Source organism: Panthera onca, chromosome E2 (assembly GCF_046562875.1).
Source record: "Panthera onca isolate mPanOnc1 chromosome E2, mPanOnc1 haplotype 2, whole genome shotgun sequence".
NCBI classification, from domain to species: Eukaryota; Metazoa; Chordata; class Mammalia; order Carnivora; family Felidae; genus Panthera; species Panthera onca.
Genome location: NC_138353.1, coordinates 13,030,790 through 13,052,699, shown reverse-complemented (window position 1 = coordinate 13,052,699; position 21,910 = coordinate 13,030,790). Strand labels below are relative to the sequence as shown.

General features: G+C 55.6%; 1 protein-coding gene across 9 annotated transcripts in view; it reads left to right on the top strand.

The window, feature by feature from the left end:
- POU2F2 (POU class 2 homeobox 2) overlaps window positions 1–21,910 on the top strand; it is a 60,070-nt gene that overhangs the window by 18,885 nt on the left and 19,275 nt on the right. For 4 of the 9 annotated variants that reach the window (XM_060651276.3, XM_060651275.3, XM_060651282.2 and 1 more), the window contains exons 1-6: window positions 7,505–7,588; window positions 14,694–14,759; window positions 14,864–14,898; window positions 15,037–15,093; window positions 18,758–18,874; window positions 19,139–19,417. In XM_060651276.3, the coding sequence (XP_060507259.1) occupies window positions 7,522–7,588; window positions 14,694–14,759; window positions 14,864–14,898; window positions 15,037–15,093; window positions 18,758–18,874; window positions 19,139–19,417 (621 nt within the window). In that variant the 5' untranslated portion in view covers window positions 7,505–7,521. Of the gene's footprint in view, window positions 1–7,504; window positions 7,589–14,693; window positions 14,760–14,863; window positions 14,899–15,036; window positions 15,094–18,757; window positions 18,875–19,138; window positions 19,418–21,910 lie in introns of those variants that run through there. The other 5 variants (XM_060651280.3, XM_060651279.3, XM_060651284.2 and 2 more) reach the window with 2 other exon arrangements.

The window sequence follows — 21,910 nt, the reverse complement described above, 5'->3', positions numbered from 1 at the left end:
TAGAGGCAGGCTCTGGTCGGGTCGCATGGCGGGGTTCAAGGTTAGCCAGCTGGTTAGGATAAGGAGTCTTGAAGCTGGCATATTTGGTCAGCCTCCTGGGGCCTCCCAGGCTTGGGCTGTTAGTACCCTGGACAGCGGCTCAGCCCCTTAGACCACTTGCAGCTATGGGGCGCACCCTACTGAACACAGACTTCTGTGAAGGTCTGCTTCTGTGGAGTGAGTTAGGGGCAGGTGGGGAGCAAATGACACTACAATGTGTATGAATTGGCCCCTGCCCACAGGAAGCGCAGTCATGTGGACGAATCATAAATGTACAACTTAATCAATCTTTATGGAGCGAACATCTGTGCAGGCACCACTTAGGTGGGGATAAAGAAGGCCACCAGCACCCAGCAGCCCCCACCCCTGTGTGTCCCTTCTCCAAGACACCCCTCCCTCCCTCCCTGCTGGAAGTAACCACTGTTCCTCACTTTGGAGATAATCATTTCTTTGCTTTTCTTTCGTAGTTAGTCACCTATGTCTCATTTAATGCATTCTAATTTGAATTCAAAACATGAATACAATCTCCTCTAAAAACCAAAACTGTAATAGAAAAGGTTAAAAGCTCTCTGCTTTCCCAGTTGGTCCCCTCACAAAAGGTAGCTGTCATTAGTTAGTTACCTTCAGACCTTTTTGTCTGCGTTTGTCAATTCTTGCACACCCATACAAAAAGTATGGTGTTTTTTTGTAGCTGTTTTACATAAATGATATTAATTTGTATAAATCCTTCTGCAGTTTGCGTTTTCACTTAACAGTGGCTTGGACAACCTTCTGTGTCCGTACCTGTATGTCTGTCTTGTTCTCTTTCATAACCACATACTGGGGAGATGCACTATAATTTACTTAGCCACTGTCCTATTGGTGGCATCTAGGTTGTTTCCGATTTTTCTCTACTTCAAACCTTGATTTGATGAACACTTCGTGAAATTTCTGAACTCCTTGACGGTGGCAAGTATTATGTTTAAAATTAGTGAAGTTCCTGTCAGCCCATGTTACTGCCCCCTTTTCACAGAGGAGGACCCTGAAGCTCAGAGAGGTGAATTCACTTGCCCAGGGTCACACAGCAAGTGAATGAAGGAACCCGTTTCCAAATCTTCATATGTCTGACTCCTAAACCAGTGCTTATATACACCGTATGGATAATTACAGTCTGCAGAGTGCGTGCCCCAATGCAACAAACATTCCTGGAGCCCTGGCAGTCTGCAGGCCCAGGGCTGGGCTCCTCCTCCACAGCAACAAATCTGATGCCGCCCTGCCCTCAAGCTCTGCCCTGTGGGGCAGCCTCCATGGGAAGTAATTACAATGCAGTACCATTGGTGCTAAAGCCCAGAATGTTGCCTGGAGCTGTCAGAAGAGGAGGTCATTACTATTAATTGGGACTCTGGCAGAGTTAGAGAAGGCTTCCTGGGAGGGGAAATTTGAGCCAAGGCTGACAAAGGAGGCAGGAAGGCCAACCCAATGTGTTGAAGAAGGTGAGCTCTGAGGGCAAAGTAGCTGCAGAGGTTGGCAGAGGCCCTTACCCACTTGGGCTTGGAGAGCCAGCCTTGGACTTCATTCTGTGGGCTCTGGGAGCCCTGAGGGATTCATTCATTCAACAGAGAAAGTTGGAGCACCTACTGTGTGACAGGCACTATCTCAGGTGTTGGGAATGTTACAGTGAACAAGACAAAAAAAAAAAGAAAAAGACACCTGCTTTCAGAGAGCTTACATTTCACAGGGGTAACCAGACAGTAAAACAAGTTGACAGTAATTGAGTTCTAGAGAGTGCTACAATGAAAAGGAAACCAGGTGATGGAAGGCAGACAGAGTAAGGGAGGGCCCCTCGGAGGAGGCAGCCTTTGAGTTGAGTTCTCAGGGACAAGAGGAATGGAAAGAGATGGGAACAGCATTCTAGGGGAGGGGTCAGCAAGGTCAAAGGCCTCAAGGTGGGGACATACTTGGCTTCTTCCAGTGTGGCTGGTGTGCAGTGCTCTCCATGGGGAGAGGTAAAGTCTTTCAGGGCCCTGGAGGCCTTGATGGTGCATGGACCGGGCTTGTCTGAGGGGCAGAGGGGAGTTATTGGAGAGCTCCTGGACCAAGGACGATGGCCTTTGTGCTTCAGCCTTTGGACAGCTCCCTCCCTGCACGGGGGACTATCAGTGGCTTCCCACCTGCGGTCATGCTGGAAGAGTGGGAAGTCTGGGCTGGATTGGTGTGGACAGCATGGGGGTGGGTGGGGGCTCCTGGGTCAAGGGCGGTGCCTTGTCCAGGGAAGGCCCAGGGCCAGGCACCTGTTTCTTTAGCTTCCTTGGAAGCCCTGGTGGATAGGTGTTGATGGATGCCAAGGACTCTGTTCTCAGGGGACCTACAATCTGAGAGACATATGCAAGCCAAGAGGAGGAGCAGTGAGCTCAGCACAGCAGTTTAGGCACAGGCTTTGGGATCAGGGAGACTGTGGGTGTGCCCCGGCCTAGCTGTGACTGTGGCCCTCACTTTCCCTCATTTCTTTAAAATGGGGATAACAAAAGTCCCTGATAAAAGGCAAGGAGTCAGTGAAATCCTGAGTATAGTCAACCAGGTCCTTCTTAGAATAAGCTGCAATACATTCCCCTTCTCTTCCTATATTTGTTGTGTAGCTAATTGATCCATCAGACTATCTTGCCCATTCTTGTTTCTTTCAAGCACAGAATGTTAGAGCTGGAAGAAGCTTTTGCGAGCTCCTTCAGCACACCTCCCACCTAGAGATGGGGAAACTGAGGCCCAGAGTGTGCCAGGGGCTGCCCTAGGCCACCAAATGGCCAGGTTAGAATGGGGATCTGCTTGGTCTTGTGACTTTTATCTTCTTTAAGTCATATCACAGTGCTTCTCGATTCCTTCTCAGTTGAGGTGAACTCCTGGGAATTCCGGCAGGTTTGGGAAATTGGTGTCAGGAGGCTGGAGGTGGTGCGACAAGAAATGTTGTGTCGATGTGAATTTATTAAGCATCTGCTGACTTCTCAGTCCATGGACTTACTGCTTCCGAGATGCTGCTTCCTGATCTTGTCCCCAGCACTGACCTGAGCATCTTCCCTCCCACTATCCATCTGTGACCCAGGCACTTGCCCAGTCATCCACTTGCAGGCCCACTAGAGTCCTGTAGAATCTCATGTGAAAGTGGACCCTCATGGCCTCAACCTCCCTGTCATCTGGGTCTTTGTCCCAGCCTCCTCTCTGTTAATCCTACCTCTAGATTCCACCGCTGGCCTGTCCTCATGCTGTGGATCTCTCTTACACACACTATTCCTGCTCAAAAGTCTCCCACCTACAACATCAAATCCAGCCTAAGGCATGTATGGCGTCCTGCCCAAATCTTTCTCATCCCAGCTTGAGCTCTGCCTCCTCTCCAACCTTTCTGCGGTAGGAAAGGTACTCCTGTGCTCCTGGGTTTCATTCTTCACTCCTCCCTCCTCCCCCCCCACCCCACCTTCAGCAAATCACCAATTTCATGGGGTCTACTCTCAAAATTGCTTCTAGGGACACCTGTTCCTTTCTTCCCCCACTGCCACCACGCTGGTCCCAGCCATTATCCCCTCCATCTCATGTGGGCACCACCCATTTCCCCACGGCCAACCTCCCACAGCAGCCTGAATCATCCACAAAAACATTTACAGAGCCACGTCACTTCCCTGCTCAAGACCCCCTCAGTGGCATCTCACTGTGCTTGCAGTAAAATCCAAAATGCTCACCTGGCCTGCAAGGCCCTGGGGTGTGGCCCTGCCTCCCCACCTTGTCTCCTATATCTTCCTTGTTCAGTCTGTACCAGCCAATCGTGCCTCCCTTCCGCTCCTGGAATGGCCGTGTTGTTTGCTGCCATGTTGTTTGTGAGGAGGACAGGTCTGGGTTTGACTCCTGACTCTACCACTCACACGCTGTGTGACGTGTGGCAAGTGACTTCACCTCTCTGAGCTCCAATTCATCAGTAAAATGGGGATGATAATAGACCTTACTTCCTCAGATTGTCGTGAAGATGGGAACCAATGTATTGGCTCAAGTAGCACAGAATAGACAGTGACACTGTTGCTGCTGTTGTTGGTAATGATGGTTGATGATGATGATGATGACGATGATGATGATGAAGGCAGCAAAGGAGAAATAATTTAAGTCCCTGGATGCTGGGTGCTCCTAAGCAGATCATGGGGTGGCTGCAGCTTGACCTTGACTTAGGGGCACCAGAGAAGCAGTTTTGAGGGCAAGGCCAAGGGTGAACAGGAAATGAAGGCTCAAGCCCAGAAACCAAGAAGGTGGGGGAAGAGGTGGGCAAGCAGTGCCCAGGGCAGGCCAAAGCTAGGTTTGGTCTGAGAGTAGCTGGGGCGCACTGGAGGATGGCATGGCCCTGCAGCAGGACTAGCCAAACACCCCTCTGTCTCTGTGTCTGTCTGTCACTCCTCATCTTGTTTTCCTATGTGTTTGGGTCCCTAAGACACCCCCCTGCCCCCAGAGGCTGCCCTGGCCTGGTCTCTGTTGAAGGCCGATGTGCTGAGATGCAGAGGAAGGTTGGTGTCAATGAATCACCAGTTCCTCTCCTGGCCCAGCTGTTGACTCAGTGTGGCCTGCAACCCAGTCTCCCTGTTTCCTGCTAAGCTGGGGGTCGGAGGGGCCTCTCTGAGCTCCCACACGCTGAGCCCTACAGATGAGGCAGCACTTGTGGAGAAAGACCCCTTGGGTCCCCACGCAGAGCAGGGATGTGTTGGGGGCTGAGTAGAGAGGTCGCCAGAGACAGCGGGAATCCCGAAAGAAGCCAGGGAACCAAGCCACAGAGAGGGTCCCCAGGGGCGACAGAGAGGAAGAGGCCATGGCTGGGGGCCCTGAGGGGTGAAGAATCCTGCTCTGCTGTCCCCGGTGGGCTGGCTGCTCCCCCCCTACCACTCCCCGCCGGGCCCCCGGGGGACCTCGCTCTAATAATGTATTTGATCGACTCGCCGGCCGCGTACAAGCGATTATTGTCTTGTCGGGAGTCAAACGTATCGATCCGGTGAGAAATATGAGCAGAGCAATGGGGCCCGCGTGTCAGTTACCAGCCCCGCTGGCCCTGGGGAGCCCCCTACGTCTCCTTTAATTACCGCTCAGCCCTGAGCCCAGCCTGGCCTCCCCTGCGCTGCCTCCCTCCCAGGCTCCCTGCACCCCGAGAGGCCCCCCACTGCTCCCCAGCTCCCACACCCCACCTGCCTCGCTCAACATGGCTTGAGGCCTCTTCTCTGGCCGAGAGGCCACTATCTGCCCTGCCTGGGCCTCCCATTCCTGGCTGCCAGGGCCTCCCCACCCAGTGGGCCCAAACGCTGCCCCTCTGTCCTCTCCCACCAGACAGACGTCTCAGACCCATTCTCATTGGACTCCCTGACTCCAAGTCAGGGACTCAGTCAGCCTGGGAGGCAAGAGGGGTAGGGCGATTTCATCCCAAGGGGGAGTGATTGAGCCCTTTCCTGGCTCCCCCACTCAGCTACAGACCTGGGAAGGCAGCGCCTGAAATGGGTGGTGCTTCTCTTCGTGCTCACCATGAGGGGCTGACACCCAGTCATGTCCAGAAAGCACGTACCTGACATGGATGACATTGACTGTGTCCGTGGCAGAGTATGGGGGTGGCTTGGTGAGGTTTTGGCCCCCCATAATGTCCTTATGACCTCATTCCAACCTCCTCAAGACATAAATCCCAAATCCAAACAAAACCTGCTGTGCAAATGCAGCTTCAAGATGAGGCTCCGGTACCCCACTGCCGCCAGACCACTATCCAGACCGCTATCGGGAAGGCCCTTGTGCACAGAAACCCTGCATCTGAAAGACAGAGAGGGGTGGACCAGGAGGCAGGAGGTCTGAGTTGAAGCTGGGTTGATGTCGTGTGGTCTGTGGATCTCCTCAGTGAAATGGTCTTTACCATACGGAGTGTTGTGGAGTGTCGGTAGTTGGGAACTGGCCCCTCTGTGTACAGATGTGAAAAACACTGGTCATTACCCTTGAGTGGGCCCGCCCGCTTGGGTGTGTCTGGATGCACAGGGCCTGTGTGCAGAAGGAAGGGCACCGGGGAAGGTCTGCCTGTGTGTTATATATCCCGAGTTAGTGTGCATGGGTGTGAATGTGGGCACACGTGGCCAGGAGGCGTGCCTGAGCACACATGTGTAGATATGCCCTCGGGCCCACAGGAGGGTGCCCAGGGGTTTCTGTACACAAGAGTTAGGGATGTTGGGTAGGGAGCCTAGGCACAGAGGAGGGTTCCCGTGTGTCTGCGCGTGGACACATGTGTGTGAAGTGCCGGGGCTCATGTGTAGAAATACTTGAGTGTATGTATACGTTTGGGTGAGTCCAAGCGTCCGTGTGCGCGTGTGGCTTGGGAGTCCTCCTCCAGCGTGGGGCGCGGCGAGTCTCGCGGGGCCCAGGGCGGACAGGCGGCCTGTTTGGAGGCGCCAGGTGGCCTGACAGCCTCGGACCGGGCGCGGGGAAGAGGAAGAGGGCAGCGGGCTCGGCCGCGCCTTTGTCTGCGCCGCCGTGCGCTGGGAGTCCTGCGCCTTTGTGTGACCCTCGCAGGTGTGCGCGCAGGGGTGGGGGTGGGGGGGGCGGGGAGGGGAGCGGAGGGAGGGGCTTCCTCCTCCGCAGCCGGCCCCTCCCTCCGGCCTATTGGCTGGGCGCTGCCGCCCTCTGGCGGGAGCGGAGGGAAATGCTGGGTCGGGAGCGCAGTTCCGTGAAAGGCCAGCGGGCAGTCTGTCAGGGGACCCGGGGCTCCCCTCGCCCAAACCGCCTGGGGCGCCCGCATTTGCCCCTGGTGGACATCTTGCCACTCTGGGCTAAGCGGCCCCTCCCCTTCGCCCTCACAGCCACTGTCCCAGGGCACCGCTTCCTTCTCAGTGGACGGACGCCTCACCTGCGGACAGGTGCGTGGCTGGGTACCTCCCTTTGCACAGCCTTGCGGGACACCCACCGCGAACGTCACTTGCTGTGCTTCTTGGCTTCAGTGCTTCTTGGCTCTGGGCCCTTGGGGAAGCCACCTCAGCTCTCAGGTCCTCAATCTTTTCGTCTGTAAAATGGGGCAAATAGTGATCATCTCAAGAGATGATGCCTGTCAGGTGCACCTGTCAAGTCTGGCATTGGGAAAGACCCCAAAAAACTTCTAGCCAGGGTTTAGTGTTGTTGTTGTTGTTGTTGTTGTTGTTGTTGTTGTTGTTATGGGCCCACCCTTTCTCCCAGACCTACATGCCCTGTTCCAGATGTGTTTGCCCTGGTGGAGGCCGCTGAAGGGCTGGGGCAGCTGTTGCAGGAACCTCCTGGAGACCCAGTGGGAGGACTCAGCTCCTCGAGCCTGTTGCCCTCCACCCCACTACCCCCGCTGCCCCAACACACACATGATTTGGGGTCCACCGCCTCCTGAGGTGGGCCTTGGGGCCAGAGTATTTTCCCTTCTGAAGGGGGCGGACCCTGTGGTTTCCTCCCTGGGTGACTTCCGGCTGAGAGGGCTTGGCCCCCAGAGAGGGCGGGGAGATGACACAGTTGTTCCCCCAGCCCTGCGGGGCGGGCAGCACGGTTCACTCCAGCATGGGGGCTCCAGGTAAGGGGCCTGGGGCCAGCACCCGCTGCCGGCCCTGCCCTTCCTCCTTAGCTGTCTCCTCTGCACTTTCGCTCTGTACCTCAGCAGCTCCCCCGCTCCCACCCTGGGTCCCCGCCCTCAGCTCTTCTTTCCCCTTCCCTTCCACTCCAGACACCTGGGGGCTTCTGTCCTCCCCCCCCCCATCTCTGCTGCAATGTTCTGAGGGCTCTAGGGGAGGGAGGATGGAGCCCAGTGTTGGTAGCAGGCTCTTATAAGGAGGACCAGTGGGTGAGGGCTGCGAAGGGCTGGGAACACTGAGCTGCAGGGCTTTTTGGTATGTGCGTTTCTGTGCGTGTGTATGTGAGTGGTGGTTCTGAGTCCTCTGAGTGTGACTCATGTGTCTGTGTGTGAGGGTCTGTTGTGTGTGGCACTGTGGGCTAGCCTTGGCAATGACCTCTTGGCTCACTGCCTCACTTCATTTGTCCAGATATCACCTCCTCAGGGAGGCCTTCCCTGATCTCCCCGTCTGACTTGGCAACCAATCCCACCATTCTCAGACCCCTTGCCCTGCTTTGTCTTTTCTTTATGGCACTTATCACCACGCAAAAATTTATTATGTGTCAGCTGACTGAGTGAATGTTGTGTGCCGGGCACCCTTACAAGGTGATTTGTATTTGTTGGCTCCTTTGGTGAAATGTGTCTATCTCTGCATAATGATAGCTATCTCTCAGCAGTGCTGATGGGAGAGTTAAACGAGGTAATACATGTAAATGCTTAACACGGTGCCTGGAACACAGCAAGCGTCAGTACTTGGTGATTGTTTCATTTGTGGCCATGTAAGCATGACTGTCGGTTTGTGTCGCATTTGTGAGTGTCCGTGGGGATGGGTCTTGATTTGGCATGTGCCATCCTACGCGCATCAGTGTATATGCAGGTATCCCTGTGGCCCTTCAGCAACGTGTATTTATTGAGCACTTTCGTGTTGGGTGTTGGAAACACAACTGAAACAGGTCTGTCCTCCTGGAGTTCCCAGTGGGAGAGATGGACCTATTGCCAGAAAGCGGAGGAAGCACAGGCAGAGGGGTCGGAGGCACGGGGAACTGTGGGAGCCCAGAAGACTTGCCCAGCTGGGCCAGTGGGGTGTCAGAGAGGGCTTCCTGGAGGAGGGGATGTCTGGGCTGAGATGTGAAGGATGAGTGGGTATGAGCAAGGCAAAGGAGGTGAGGGAGGCGGTTGACGTGGAGGGAAGACAACTTGCAGGATGGCACATGATTATTTATCGGGGTGACTCTATGTGCAATTATGTATATGTGTGGGTATACATGCAGTGTAGATGCAGAGCTCCGAGCTCTGCTCCACCACTGACTCTTCCCTGTCTGGGGTTGAATGGGGGCCTCGTGTGTGCTAGGTACTGAGTTAGACCCCCTACTTGGGATCTCTCACAGAACTGCCCTGCCTGGGAGGCCCGCCTGGGTTCCTGCCTGGACATGAATGAATACACTGCGTGGCCTTGGCCAGATCACTTGGCCTGCCTGAGCTCAGGGTTTGGGAGTCCACCCTGGCCATCTCCCAGGATGAGCTGATTCTAGGCATGTGAGTGTCTACACGTATGTGTGTATGTCTGTCTGAGTGACCTGGGTATGGATATGTATGCACACCTGTGTGTGTCTGTGTGTCTATCTGTGTATCCGTCTGTGAGTGACTCTGGATGTGTGAGTGTGTGCACGTCTGTGTGTATCTGAGTAACTCTGGGTGTGTGTGTGTGTGTGTGTGTGTGTATGTAAACGCAGGTGTGCATGCGCATGTCTGGGTGTGTGTTTTGCATATCTACCCATGTCATTGTGTCTGGGCATATGTCTTCTCTACAAACATCCCGACCCAGGATCTCTGCACACCTGTCCCTGTGTGTGTCTGCATCGTCTCTATCCTTGTCTGGGGCCCTGCCTGGCTGAGGCTGTGGTGTGTGTGTTCCGTGGCACAGCTGTGGGGCCACCTCTCTTGTTGTGTCTGCTGCCTGTATCTCCATCCTTCCCTCCTGACAGCTCAGAAGTGTTCACTCCCTTGAGGCCGCTCGCTCGGGGACAGACATGGGGTGGTGGTGGGGGGGAGGTGCGGTGCTGCTCCTACGGAGGCAGGGACCGGGCCAGCTGGGCCCACAGAGGTTCCCGGCAGCGCAAACCCTGCCCACAGGGGCTCCCAGGCCACAGCCTTGATTGAAGCCGGCTGTGAAGGCAGGAGACCCAGGGGACAGGCCAAGAGGGGCCAGGAGGGGTGAGGGGCAGCCCTTGGGCCCTCTATATTTAGCCCCATTTTCGGTAAGTGCTAACGAGAAGCTGGCCCAAGTCTGCTAAAACCGGCTGGGGGAAATGCAGAGGAGAAGTGAAAGTCCGGAGAGGGAGGGGTAAGGGAGGGGTGGGGAGGGCGGAGGGGACCCAGAGTCCCAGGCCTGAGGCAGTGGGGCAAGCGAGTGTGACCCCAAGGGTGTGGGTAGCCCTGGGTGTGTCTGACTCCAGGATGATAGGATTCAAGGGGCCCGCTAGGATTCTGCATCGCTTTTTCCTGCCTGGTCCTCTAAAGAGTTACACACTGCCAGGGATGAGAGAAGGGAGGGGTGGCTATGGCCATATAACCAAGCAGCCTTTCTGTGTGAATGAGGCTTTGAGATGGATTTTGGAAGGTGCAGGGAGCTGGAGCATATTAGAATCACCTGGTGGAGGTGGCGGTGGCGGGGGCTTTTCAAAATCCAGATGCCCCGGTCTTACCTTGTCCCAGTGAAAGCAGAGTGTCTGAGTGGGAATAGGTGTCAGTATTTCTCCAGAGCCAGGAGAGAGGGGCCTGGGCCGAGGCTGATAGCCTGTAGGATGGGCGCCTCCGCGGGCCTCTTAAGGGGATTGCCAATGTCCTAGAGTGTTAAGGCATCATTTGGCTTTGGATCTGTGGTGGAAAGGGAGTCCCCTATTCATGCTTGGTGGGGATGATTCTATGAAACCCTTTTCTCAGATTGGGCTCTGATGGGGGAGGAAAGAAAAGCGAGACAGGCTTGGGTGAAGGGCGACACTGACCATTTTGCCGTCAGCCCAGCCAAATGCTGTGGGGGTGCCCAGCTGTTTGGGAGTCAGGGTCGGGGAAGACTTAGGGACAACTATGGAAACAGAGTGGTGGAGATTTCTCCTTAAGCCATCTTTGCCTCTTCGGCCACTGTCCCTGCAGAGGAGATGTTACCTCAAAGGTTCAGGTGGGAGTTGCTTGGGGATTGGGGCTCAGGGTCAAGGTGGCAGGTGGCAGCAGGGAGAAAGGCTTGTCTGGGACGGGATTGGGTCCTGGTCTGTCAGAGATTCTTGCATGCATTAGTGTTATTATGACACCAGCCTGGGCTCTAAGGAGTTCCCAGTTTGGGGCAGGGTGAGGCCATTGCCCAGGGAGTCAGGGTGTGTTAGGGGCATGGGGTTCTCAGACAAGAGACACCAACCACCCGAGGAGGCATGGAGGACCTCACAGAGGAGGTGACGTGTGAGCTGGGACCTTAAAGAGGAGCAGGGGTTTGCTCTTAGAGAAGAAAAGGTCACCAGGTGGGGGAAGAGCAGAGCCAAAGGCCTGGAGTGATGGGGGAGATCAGGGCCTCGGGCCCCCCTTGTTCACTTGACCCGCACGTCCTGGGCTGGGGAGTGTTGGGGACCCCAAGATGAGTCAGACCTGCCCTCAAGGGGTTCCCAGTCTGATGGGGGAGACCTGTTGGGGCCCAGATGGCTACAGCCTCTAGGACAGTCACAAGGGGAGACGCTGGGCCAGCAGGAGCCAGGGTGGAGGGAGCCACCGCCATAGACGACAGAACCTGTTCAGGGTCCTGAAGGATGAGTAGGAGGTCGCCAGGTGGCCAGAGTGGGGAATAGCCTTCCAGGCAGAGGGACCACAGAGGGTCCCTCAGGAAATGTGTTAAATGGCAGAGGGACAACAGAACAGAGGCAGGAACAAGTAAGAGAGAGAGGTGCAGGGAGGGACGTTCGGCCAACATTTATAACCCATTCTTCTAAGCTGGGTGATGCCAGGGACCCAGCAGCGAGTCAGACCTGGCCTGCCCGCACTCTGATCTGGTGGGAAAGGACTAAGACACAGAAGGTCACAGGCCTGTGGGCTCAGGGCTAGGACAGTGGGAGGGCATGACCGTGGGAGGCTGTATCATTTTCCCAGGGCTGCCATAATGGGGTACTGCAGATGGGGTGGCTTAAACAACAGAAATTCATTTTCTTGAAAGCTGGAAGCTGAAAGTCCAAGGTCAAGGTGTCAGTGGGGTTGGTTTCCTCTGAGGCCTCTCTCCTTGGCTTGGGATGCCCATCTTCTCCCTGTGTCCTCACATGGTCTTTTTTCCTGCGCGTCTGTGTCCCAATATCTACCTCTCATGAGGACACCAGTCATATTGGATTAAGGCCCACCCTAATGGTCTCATTTAACTTAATTACCTGTTTAAAGACCCTATCTGGGCTTTTCTTGAGAAGATAGGGAGCTGTGGAAAGGTTCGGGGCCAGGTTGTAGGCAGGATCTCCCTGGGGAGAGATGGACGACACTAGTTGGAAGGAGGGGCCAGGAAAGGGGGTTGGGGCAGGGGTTTCAGGGATGCTAGACGGGGTGGGATGCTGGACCACACTAGCATTAGCAGTTGCCTGGAGCTGGGCCAAGTTCTGGGCCATTTAGAGGCAGGGTTAGGCTGGACCTCTGCCTTTGATATCTCAGAGGCAGGAGTGGGGTCTCCGCGCCTGGCACCAGCACCTGCTGCGTCCTCCTGTGTCTCTCAAGATCATTATCCACTCATGCCCCTCCTAGTGCCTGGAAATAGGACCTGAGCTCCCGTGGCATCCTGGGCACCTGTTCCCCACACCTCCTTCACCAACCTATGCCTTAGTAGGACTGTGTACTCGTTTGTTTGTTTGTTTTAGCTTTTAATTTTTTTTTTTTCTTTTTTTGTATGTGAAAACATACATACAATAAAGTGCTCAAATTTTAAGGGTGCAGCTTGATGAATTTTTACATATGTATAGAACCACAGAGCCACCCGACAGATCATGATACGGAACATTTCCAACCCTCTACAGGCTTCCCCACACCCTTTCCCCGTCCGCATCCCCCCAAAGGTACCCATAATCTGACCTTGGTCACCTGATATCATCTTGCCTGTTTTCTGAGCTTCCCGTAACTGGAATCCTACTGTCCGTCTGCTTTTGTGTCTGATGTCTTTTCCTTGGTGTCACGCCTGCAAGATTCAGCGGTGCGTGTGATTCAGGAGCGTGTTCTTTCTCTTGCAGTGGAGTGTTTCGTTGTATGGGCATACCACATTGTGTTGATCCACTGACGGGCCCTTGGGTTGTTGCCAGTTTGGGGTCATTTCGAAAGGGTTGCTGGGTACATGTGCCCATGGGCCTGGTGGGCAGGATGCCCCTCTCTCTCACATGGACACTCGGGAGTGGATGTGCTGGGTCCTAGGGAGGGGGCGCCTCCCCAGCTTTCCTGAATTGTGCTTATATCCATTCACACTCCCACCGGCAGTGTGTGACCTGGCTTTTTAATTAGGAATTTTAAAGCTGAGCAGCGTTTCATGTTAAGTAACCCTCAATTGCAAAATTCCTGGACATTTTTTTTTTTTTCAGTTGCTGAGGATGTCCTAGCTACTGTAGCTGGCCTTTTTAAAATAACTTGGGTGCAGAACCCACTTGAGTTGGACAGCCCCTTTGATAGGGTGGCATCGTGTTTTAAGGCAGGGATGTGGAGTGAGTTGTGGGGGAGACCTGCTAGTCAGATTCACGGTCAGGAGAAAGGTCTGAGGTCAAGCTGGGAGTCAAGGTCAGATGAAGGACTCGGACCATCGGGATAGGAGTTGGGATTCAGGATGGGTAAGGGGATCGAGAACGGATAGGGCAGAAGCCCAAGTTTATGTAGGGTCTACCCGGGTTGGGTTTCCAGTCAGTGTCAGTCAGGGTGAACTTGAATAGGGGTGACAGCTGGAGATGAGGTGGGCGGAAGTCACAGTGGGGTGTTAGCGGGGCGGGGGGGGGGGGTCCAGTAGACCATAGCAGTGCTGATTAGAAGCGTGAACCCTGGAGTCATGCAGACAGGTGTCCAGTCAGGGCGCCTCTGCTGTCTCACTGGGCTCTTGGGCCCTCACTTTCCTCGTCTATAAAATGGGGGTAATATCAGCACCAACTGTTACTGTGAGCCCTGAATCATCCTTAACACTGTGCTTAGCACTGGTAAACGATCACCTTTCCATTGCCAACATCAGAGTGTTGTGAGGACAGAGCATCGCTCTGCCTCCATTGCTTTCTGTCCCCGGTGCTAGCTTGCTGCCTGTCACCTCCTGTCATTTCCTGGGTTTATGGGGCTGTAGAATGGGATTGCATTTGCACAGTGGGACACCCAGGCTGGACTGGGGTGTGCAGTTGGGATTCAAGGCTGAAGTCCAGGTGAGGCCTAGGATTAAGTCCAAGGACCAGGTCAGGGGCAGAGCCAGATGCAGTTGGAGTCAGTCGGAGTTCAGAGGTCAGAATGGGGCTGCTGGGCCCGTGTGCCGAATGCGAGAAGGGAGGCCAGGAGCGGGAGGCCGGGTGGGAGTGAGGTGTGGACGGGAACGTTGTGGGCTGGAGGAGGGGCAGAGATCAGAAGACTCACTCCTTTGGGGACGCTGCAGTCCTTCACACCCCCAGGCCCCACTCAGAGTGGAAAACATGTCTCACCCGAAACCTGGTGAGGCAGGACGGGCGCGCCTCGGGAGGAGGCCCAAGGTTGACTCGCTCCTGTGGAACATCACCCACCTCCTCCTGGGCACCGAAGCCTTCTCACGACCACCGGCTACCTCCCACCCCGCCCCAGGCCTCACGGGAGGTGGCCCTCCCTGTGCCACCTTCTGCAGGGGTGAAAAGGATCAGGCAAGACCCCCAAGGCCTGAAGGCCCTTTCTTGTCCTGCCAGAGAAGGGCAGAGGCCCAGTAAGGAGGGCATGCCTCCTCAAAGAGGCACTTGCAAGGTGGCAGGGGGTGCGGGGGATTTGGGGAGAGGCTGGGGTGGTGCTGGAGGGGGGGCTCCGAGAGCCCTCCTGGCTTCCCCCTCTCACCCCACTTACATCCCTCTTCTGTCCCCAGAAATAAGAATGTCTAAGCCCCTGGAGGCCGAGAAGCAAGGTCTGGACTCCCCGGCAGAGCACACAGGTGGGTGGGGAGGGGAGCAGAGAGGGCGGAGGCCCCGCGGGGTGGGGGAGCTGCGGGGATGTGGGGGGCACAGGTGACACCTCACTCTTTCCCTCTTGTTGCAGACACTGAAAGAAATGGACCAGACACTAACCATCAGGTCCGGAGGGAGTGGATGGGCAGGAGGGGTGGGAAGGGGGAGAAGGGAACAGAGGTGGCCCTGTGGGCGAGGGGCGGGGTGTCAGAAGCTGCTTCATCTCATTTGTCCCATTCCCCCAACCCAACTTTTTCTTCACAGAACCCTCAGAATAAGACCTCCCCGTTCTCCGTGTCCCCAACTGGCCCCAGCACCAAGGTAAGCACCTATCAGAACCGCCAGGATGGGGGAACCGGGAGGGTGTGCTGTCATGGGTGGTGGTTGGTATCGGGGACGGGGTCCCACGCACCTTTGTGGGCCTGGGGCCTGAAGGGCACGGAGCCCCAATAACTCGGTGACAAGGCTCCTCTGGCTCCTTCTCACACTCAGGCTCCCGCCCCAGGCCTGTGACTCACCCAGGCTCCTTCCCCTTCCCTGGGGGGGTGGGGGTGGCCAGGGAAATCCCCCCCAGAGCCCCAGGGCGATGAACAACAGGAAGCTGAGGGCCCCGCCCCCATCCCAACTTCCCTGACAGGGGCCTGCCCCACCCCAGCCCCCCAACACAAACATACAGGGGCCAGCCAATGGAGGAGGATAAGGGGGGGGGCAGACCCCGTAAGAATGGCTAAGGATGATGGGGTATCTGGACGTGGCCAGGCAGAACAAATCCCTAATCCACATGGGGCCCTGCCTGCTGCTGGGCATCGTTGGGCTTCCTGAGGTGTCTGGGGCCCAGGTCTCCACGCTCCAGCCTGGTGGAGGCAGCCGCAGGTCCAGAGGCCTGAAGGCAGCATGGAGGGCACGCGCCGGGTGGTCCTCGGAAGGGCTCCTGACCCTGGCCAAAGGTAGCAGAGGGATGGCATTGGGAGCCGAGAGCTACTCTGTGACCATGGGAAAATCACTGCCCACCCCCCACCACCGCTGGGCTTCTCAGTTTCCTTTTCTCTAACATGGGGGCTATCAGATTGGATGGGCTCTGGGGCCCCGGGTGCAGCTTAGTGGGTGGGTATCTCGTGCTGAGTGAGTTGGACAGGGCCCAGGGGAGAAGGAGTCTGGCTCTGGCCTCCTTCCCTCTGATCTCGGGCACAGTTCTGGCCTTAGCTCTTAGAGCAGAGCGTATGTCCATTACCCCCACCCTCTCCTTCCCCAGCTGCATTTTTTGCAGCCTCTCCTAGTCCCACCGCAGCCCTGCTTCTCCGTGGGGAAACCAGTGGGGCCCTGGGAAGGAAGGATTCTCGCTGCTCTTCCCCAGCCTGGACCCTGGTTCCCGGAGAAAGCCCGAGGCAGAGAGGGCTTTGGCCTCTGACTCCAGGCCTCTGTCCACACTACGTCCTGTTCTCCATCTCACTCGGCCTCTTCTGTGTTAGTCTTTCCCCAACTGCAGTGATTCATGTGCTCCCATCACGATTTCAGACACATCCATACACCACTGTGTACCATTACTTACATCACAATTTTGTTAATTGGCTTCATTTAAAAAAATATTTTATTATGGAAAATGTGAAGCAGATAACAAAGGAGGAAAAAAAAGAGTAGCATGAAAATAACCCCCCAGGTACCCATCAATCAGCTTCAACAATTTTCAGCTCATGAACTGGCTTGCTTTTTCAACAGCTGAAATACATTTTTTTTAGTGGAAATTTCATGAATGGAAAACCAGAATCACTTGCCATGGAAATAAATACAGTGATTAAAAAAATTTTTTTTTTATGTTTATTTATTTTTGAGAGAGAGACAGAGCGTGAGCAAAGGAGGGGCAGAGAGAGAGGGAGACACAGAATCCAAGGCAGGCTCCAGGCTCTGGGCTGTCAAGCACAGAGCCCAATGCGAGGCTTGAACCCACGGACAGTGAGATCATGACCTAAGCCGAAGTCGGATGCTTAACCGACTGAGCCCCCCAGGGACCCCAGTGATTTTTTTTTTTTTTTAAGTAATATCCACGCTCAATGTGGGGCTTGAACTCATGACCCCAAGATCAAGACTCGGTGTCTATTGACTGAGCCAGCCAGGTGCCCAATACAATGATTATTAAAATGTACCCAGAGACTCTTGCCTGTCAGGTGTAAGCCTGAGGGCTTTCCTTCTCTCGTTAAAAAGGGAGATGAGTCGTGCTGGGGACAAGGCCTTAGAGCCATCCTAGCACCTAATGGAGACTTTCTCAAGAGAACCAGAAGGAATGAATGAAAGAAACCTGAAAGAGGACCAATATTCTGACCATGTTGGTGTGGGTTGTTGTTTTTTTTTTGTTTTGTTTTTTTTAACATTTAATTAAAATGTGACATACACAGAGATCTTCAATGTATGGCTCTGTGGATTTTCACAAACTGAACACCCATGCAGCCAGCACCAGATCAAGAAGCAGAACATGACCAGACTTCCAGAGGCCCTTGATTCCCTGCCGGGGATGGCCACTGGCCTGGCTTCTAACACTCACGGTGGTTTGATGCATCTCGGCGCCCCTTAAACTTCCTGACGTTTGTATCCGTACCCTGGGACACTCCACTCACCCTCTGTTATTTGGCCTTTTCCCCGACCTCTGTCTGTCTCAGTCTGCATTCCAAATGCCACACCCCTGCCAAGCTGTTGGGTCACCTCGCAGCAGTTGCTTTCCCTCTCTGGACTCCCTTTTGCAAAATGGTGCCGGGCCATTGGGCTGAAGGATTAGGGATCATCCTTTCAGCCCGGTGTCCCCTCTGGGCCTGAGCGTGTGATTCTTCAAGGCATACCTCCTCCTACCCCCACACGTCCTTTACCAACAGCCCAATCGGGCAAGTCCACCGTGGTCTGGCTTTCTGTCTAGGAGAGGAGGAAGGCCAAGACTGTGTCGGTCTGTCCTATGCGTTTGATGCGAGAGGCAGCCACATCCTACACTGAGATGAAGGAGGGGCTCAGTGGACTTCTGGGGTGGAGGCTGAAAGGTGGCAGCATCTGGGCCACATCTGGCCCTCATATGTGCTTTGCTGGTCTTGCCAGCGATTTTGGTTTGTTTTTAGTTTTTTTTTTTTTGGTTTTGCTTTAGATTTTGTCTATCTATCTATCTATCTATTTATTTTTATTTTAGAGAGAGAGCACAAGCAGAGGGGAGGGCAGAGAGAACGAGAGAGAGAGAGAGAGAGAGAGAGAGAGAATCCCAAGCAGGCTCTGCACAACAGCAGAGTACCGATGGGATCATGACCTGAGCCGAAATCGGGAGTCAGACGCTCAACCCCCTGAGCCACCCAGGCGCCCTGTGTTTTTGTTCTCGATTTTAAAATGAGTGATTGGTGGGAGCAGAGCGGGAGCTGGGCAAGCTTCTCCTTCGGGAGGGCTGCACACCCTGCCAGCGTACACCATCCTCATCTGTCCAGGTCACCCATTTGCACTGTCTGCCTGTTTCCACACTCGTTTGAATTCCAGACCCATGTTCTAAGGTGGTGATTTTTTTTTAATGACCTGAGACCCTTTCTTCCAGCGAAGTCTTACTCCATTAATAAGAGATGCACCTGTAGCTAACGCAGATGAGGGGTGTGGGACCCAGAACTCTACCCTTTGATGTTCCGAGTCCCCCGCTGGCACATTTCCCATTTTACAGATGGGGAAGCTGACCCCCCAGAGGGGAAAACTGCTCCCCAAAGGTGACCCTCTTCCTGTAGGGGGTTTGGGTGCAGGGAGTGTGTTAGCCTTATGTGATTGCTGAGGACACTGAGGCCAGAAAGGTGGCCTAAGACCCCCGGCCGGTCAGTACAGGGTCTTGGCCTCTATACCCCGGTCCACTCCTCCTCTGCCGGCCGGCCCCAGGCTGCTGTTGCCACACACGTGCCCTCTCTTTGGTTCACAGGTGGGCATTCTCTCTGGCCTCCACTTAACATTCTGGGGTCCCGGACCCTGCCTCTCTCCCCCCCAGATCAAGGCTGAAGACCCCAGTGGCGACTCAGCCCCCGCAGCACCCCCGCCCCCCCAGCCAGCCCAGCCGCATCTGCCCCAGGCCCAACTCATGTTGACAGGCAGCCAGCTAGCCGGGGTAAGTACTCGGGGAAGCATGGGCACGTGGGCAGAGACCAGCCACCCCCCACCTGTTACAGGACCGGTGGCATGGGGTGTCCCGCCAGGACTGCGGCCGCGCTCTCGCGCCTGCCTCCTGTCCCCCTCGGTCGTCCTGCAAGACTTGTGCCCTAACCTGCTTGGCTCAGGCACTAACCCCTCTCTGCCTTCTCTGCTCCTCCCCACACCCCTCCCCTGGCACCCCACCCCCCTGCCGCCCGCCCCCCGCCCCCCACCCCCGCAGCTCACGGCGCTGATGCCGGCTCAGCAGCAGCTCCTCCTGCAGCAAGCCCAGGCCCAGCTCCTGGCCGCAGCCGTGCAGCAGTCCAATGCCGCCGCGGCCGCTGCCGCCGCCTCCTCCACCTCCTCCTCCTCTTCCTCCTCCTCCTCCTCTGCCTCCTCCTCGACCTCGCAGCCCCCGGCCTCCTCTGGGGGAGGCGACCTGCCGCCACCACAGCCTGCCAGCCAGCCCCCCGGGACCCCACAGCTCACCCTGTCCCAGCCCATCCAGCTCACAGCACAGGTAAGGGCAGCCCCGGGGGGGCCCACGGCCTTCAGCGGACGATGCGCAGAAGCCCGGCGTGCAGGGGGCCGGCCGGTCCACAGGGGCTGACCGTTAGGACCACCGCTTGTGTGCCAGGCAGTTCCCAGCAACCCCAGGAAGCCTTGGGGGATGCTGCCCCCCATGTCTCGGTGGGGGAAAGCGAGGCTCAGAGGGAGAACATCCCCCGTGTGATGGAGTGTCCAGCTAAGCGCTTTCTGTGTATCTTGGTGGGGGTTCGTCCTCGGTTTACAGCTGAGGAAACCAGGGGACTCACCCCCGTGGAAGGGCGCCCATGTGGGCACTAAAAGGAAAGGCTGAGACTCTGAACTAGTGCCCGAAAATGTGTGCCCTGGAGGATCCAGGGAGAGACTCTCAGAACGGGGGCCTGTGGCCACTGGGTCAGGGAGTGCCGTGTCCTCTCTGGCCATTCTGGAGACTTTGGGTACACACCGAATCATGAGCTAGTGGCTGTATTTGTTTCCTGGGGCTGTCATGACAAAGCCCCACAAACTGGGTGGCTCTAGGGAGAACCCCTCTTTGCTTCCTCTAGCTTCTGGAAGTACCAGAAATCCTTGGTGTTCTCATAGCTGGATCGCTCCAATCTCTGCCTCCATGGTCATATGGCCACCTTCTCTCTGTGCACGTCTGTCTCTGTGTTCACACTTCCCACCGATTGGATTAGGGCCCACCCTAATGACCTCATTTACTTTGATTACATCTGCAAAGACCGTGTTTCCGAATACGGTCATTTACTGGCACTGGGGGTTACAACTTCTGACGTATCTTTTGGGGAGCCCTGATTCAACCCATGATAGTGGCCAAAAAATTTCCCATAAGGATAGTCGGCAGAACAGAGTAGGAGTTGAGCAGGCTTCCCCTCCTGACAGGCCTGCACTCTCCACCCCGTTCACACTTGCCCCTGTCACCCATTTGTGCTGTCTGCCTGGGTTCTGTAAACATTTGAGTCTGTAGCCCGTGTTCCAGGGCAGTGAAGGTCCTGAGAAGTCCTGCAGCAAGGAACCTTGTTTGACTTCCCTCAGCCCTGTGTTTCCCACAACGGCTGCTCCTTGGGTTGCTTTTCTTTCTCTCTACCCACCCCTTTCCATGAAACCCCAGGGCCAGATGCTGTCTACACTGAGGTGTCCAGTACCCATAAGGTTGTTCCCTTGACAGAGAGTTCAGCTTCCAGCAGGCCCGTTCCACTACTTACCAACGCTTCCATGTGAGACCGTCCTTAACGCTGAGCTGGTATCTGCCTTCTTAGGGCTTCCTGCCTCCGGGCCTGGTTCTGTAGAGACACACACAGCAATCTGTGCCCGCTGCCCCGTGACGGCTCTTCCAAACTTAGCCTCACAATGGCTGGCTCACCATGGTGACTGTAACTAGAGTCTGGCAGGTGCTGTACTAACGGTGACCTCCTTGAATCCACAAATCCTCATCCTGGCCGGGGTCAGCCGGTGAGCACAAGGGGCAGGATAGCCCTGGAGCCAGACCTGGGAGTCCAGGGCTCTAACCATAGGACCCGGGGCCGCTGCCTTTAGCTATTGTCCCCAGCTTTCCCACTCTGGCCACCAGAGACCCCAGCAGCAGGAGGTCGCCTCACAGCACATGCAGTTAGTTCTTCACGGAGCAACATCAAGGCTCGGGGCTCCTCACTAGGTCCCAAGTATCAGTACCCCTGCTCTGTTCTCCTTTCTACCTGGAAGTCGGCTCCCTCCCTTTACCTGGACAGCTCCTCTTCAGCCTTTAAGCCTCAGCTTGGGAGTCCAAATCTCCAGGAAGTTTTCCATGACTTCCCTCCCTCCATCTGGTTTATAATCTCCTGCCTCCTGCCTCCTGCCTCCTCTGGGGGTCCCCAGCCCTTTCCTCTCCTTCTGGCCCTCATCACCAGTGCTGTGTCTGAAGATGCCTGAGGAAATATCTGTGGAAGGAACAAAGGCCACAGGGAGGGGGAGGGAGAGAGCCACCCAGTGCAAACCAGCCAAGCCATTCCCCCTTGGGAGCAGGAGGCATTCCTTCTGTTTGTAAACTCCTAGAACCACCTCCCCCAAGTTCCCTGCGACCCAAGGACCCAGCGACCCAGGCTAGTCCTCTGCCACCTGCTGTTCCGCCCAGTCTCTGATTCTCAAGGACGCCTCCTCTAACCGTCCTGCCAACCCCTTCCTCTGGCTCCTCCCTCCCCAGCTCTGATCTGCTCAGTCCTGTTGTCTGCAATTGCAAAGCCAGGACCAAGAGTTTGTTTTCTGGGAGTTCTGTCACCCTGTGACCTCATTTCCCTAACAGACGAATGTTTATCCCCAGTTCCAGGCACCATGCCGACCAGGAACAACCCAGAACGTGGGTACCACATTCCTCCTGTGTTACTGCCTCCCTGCATCCACAGCCATTCCACCCCTGGGCTTGACCCCTCTCCTCAGTCTATGTCTCTTGGGCCTGCCAATTCTACTTCCCATGACTGCTCAGCTCTGTCCT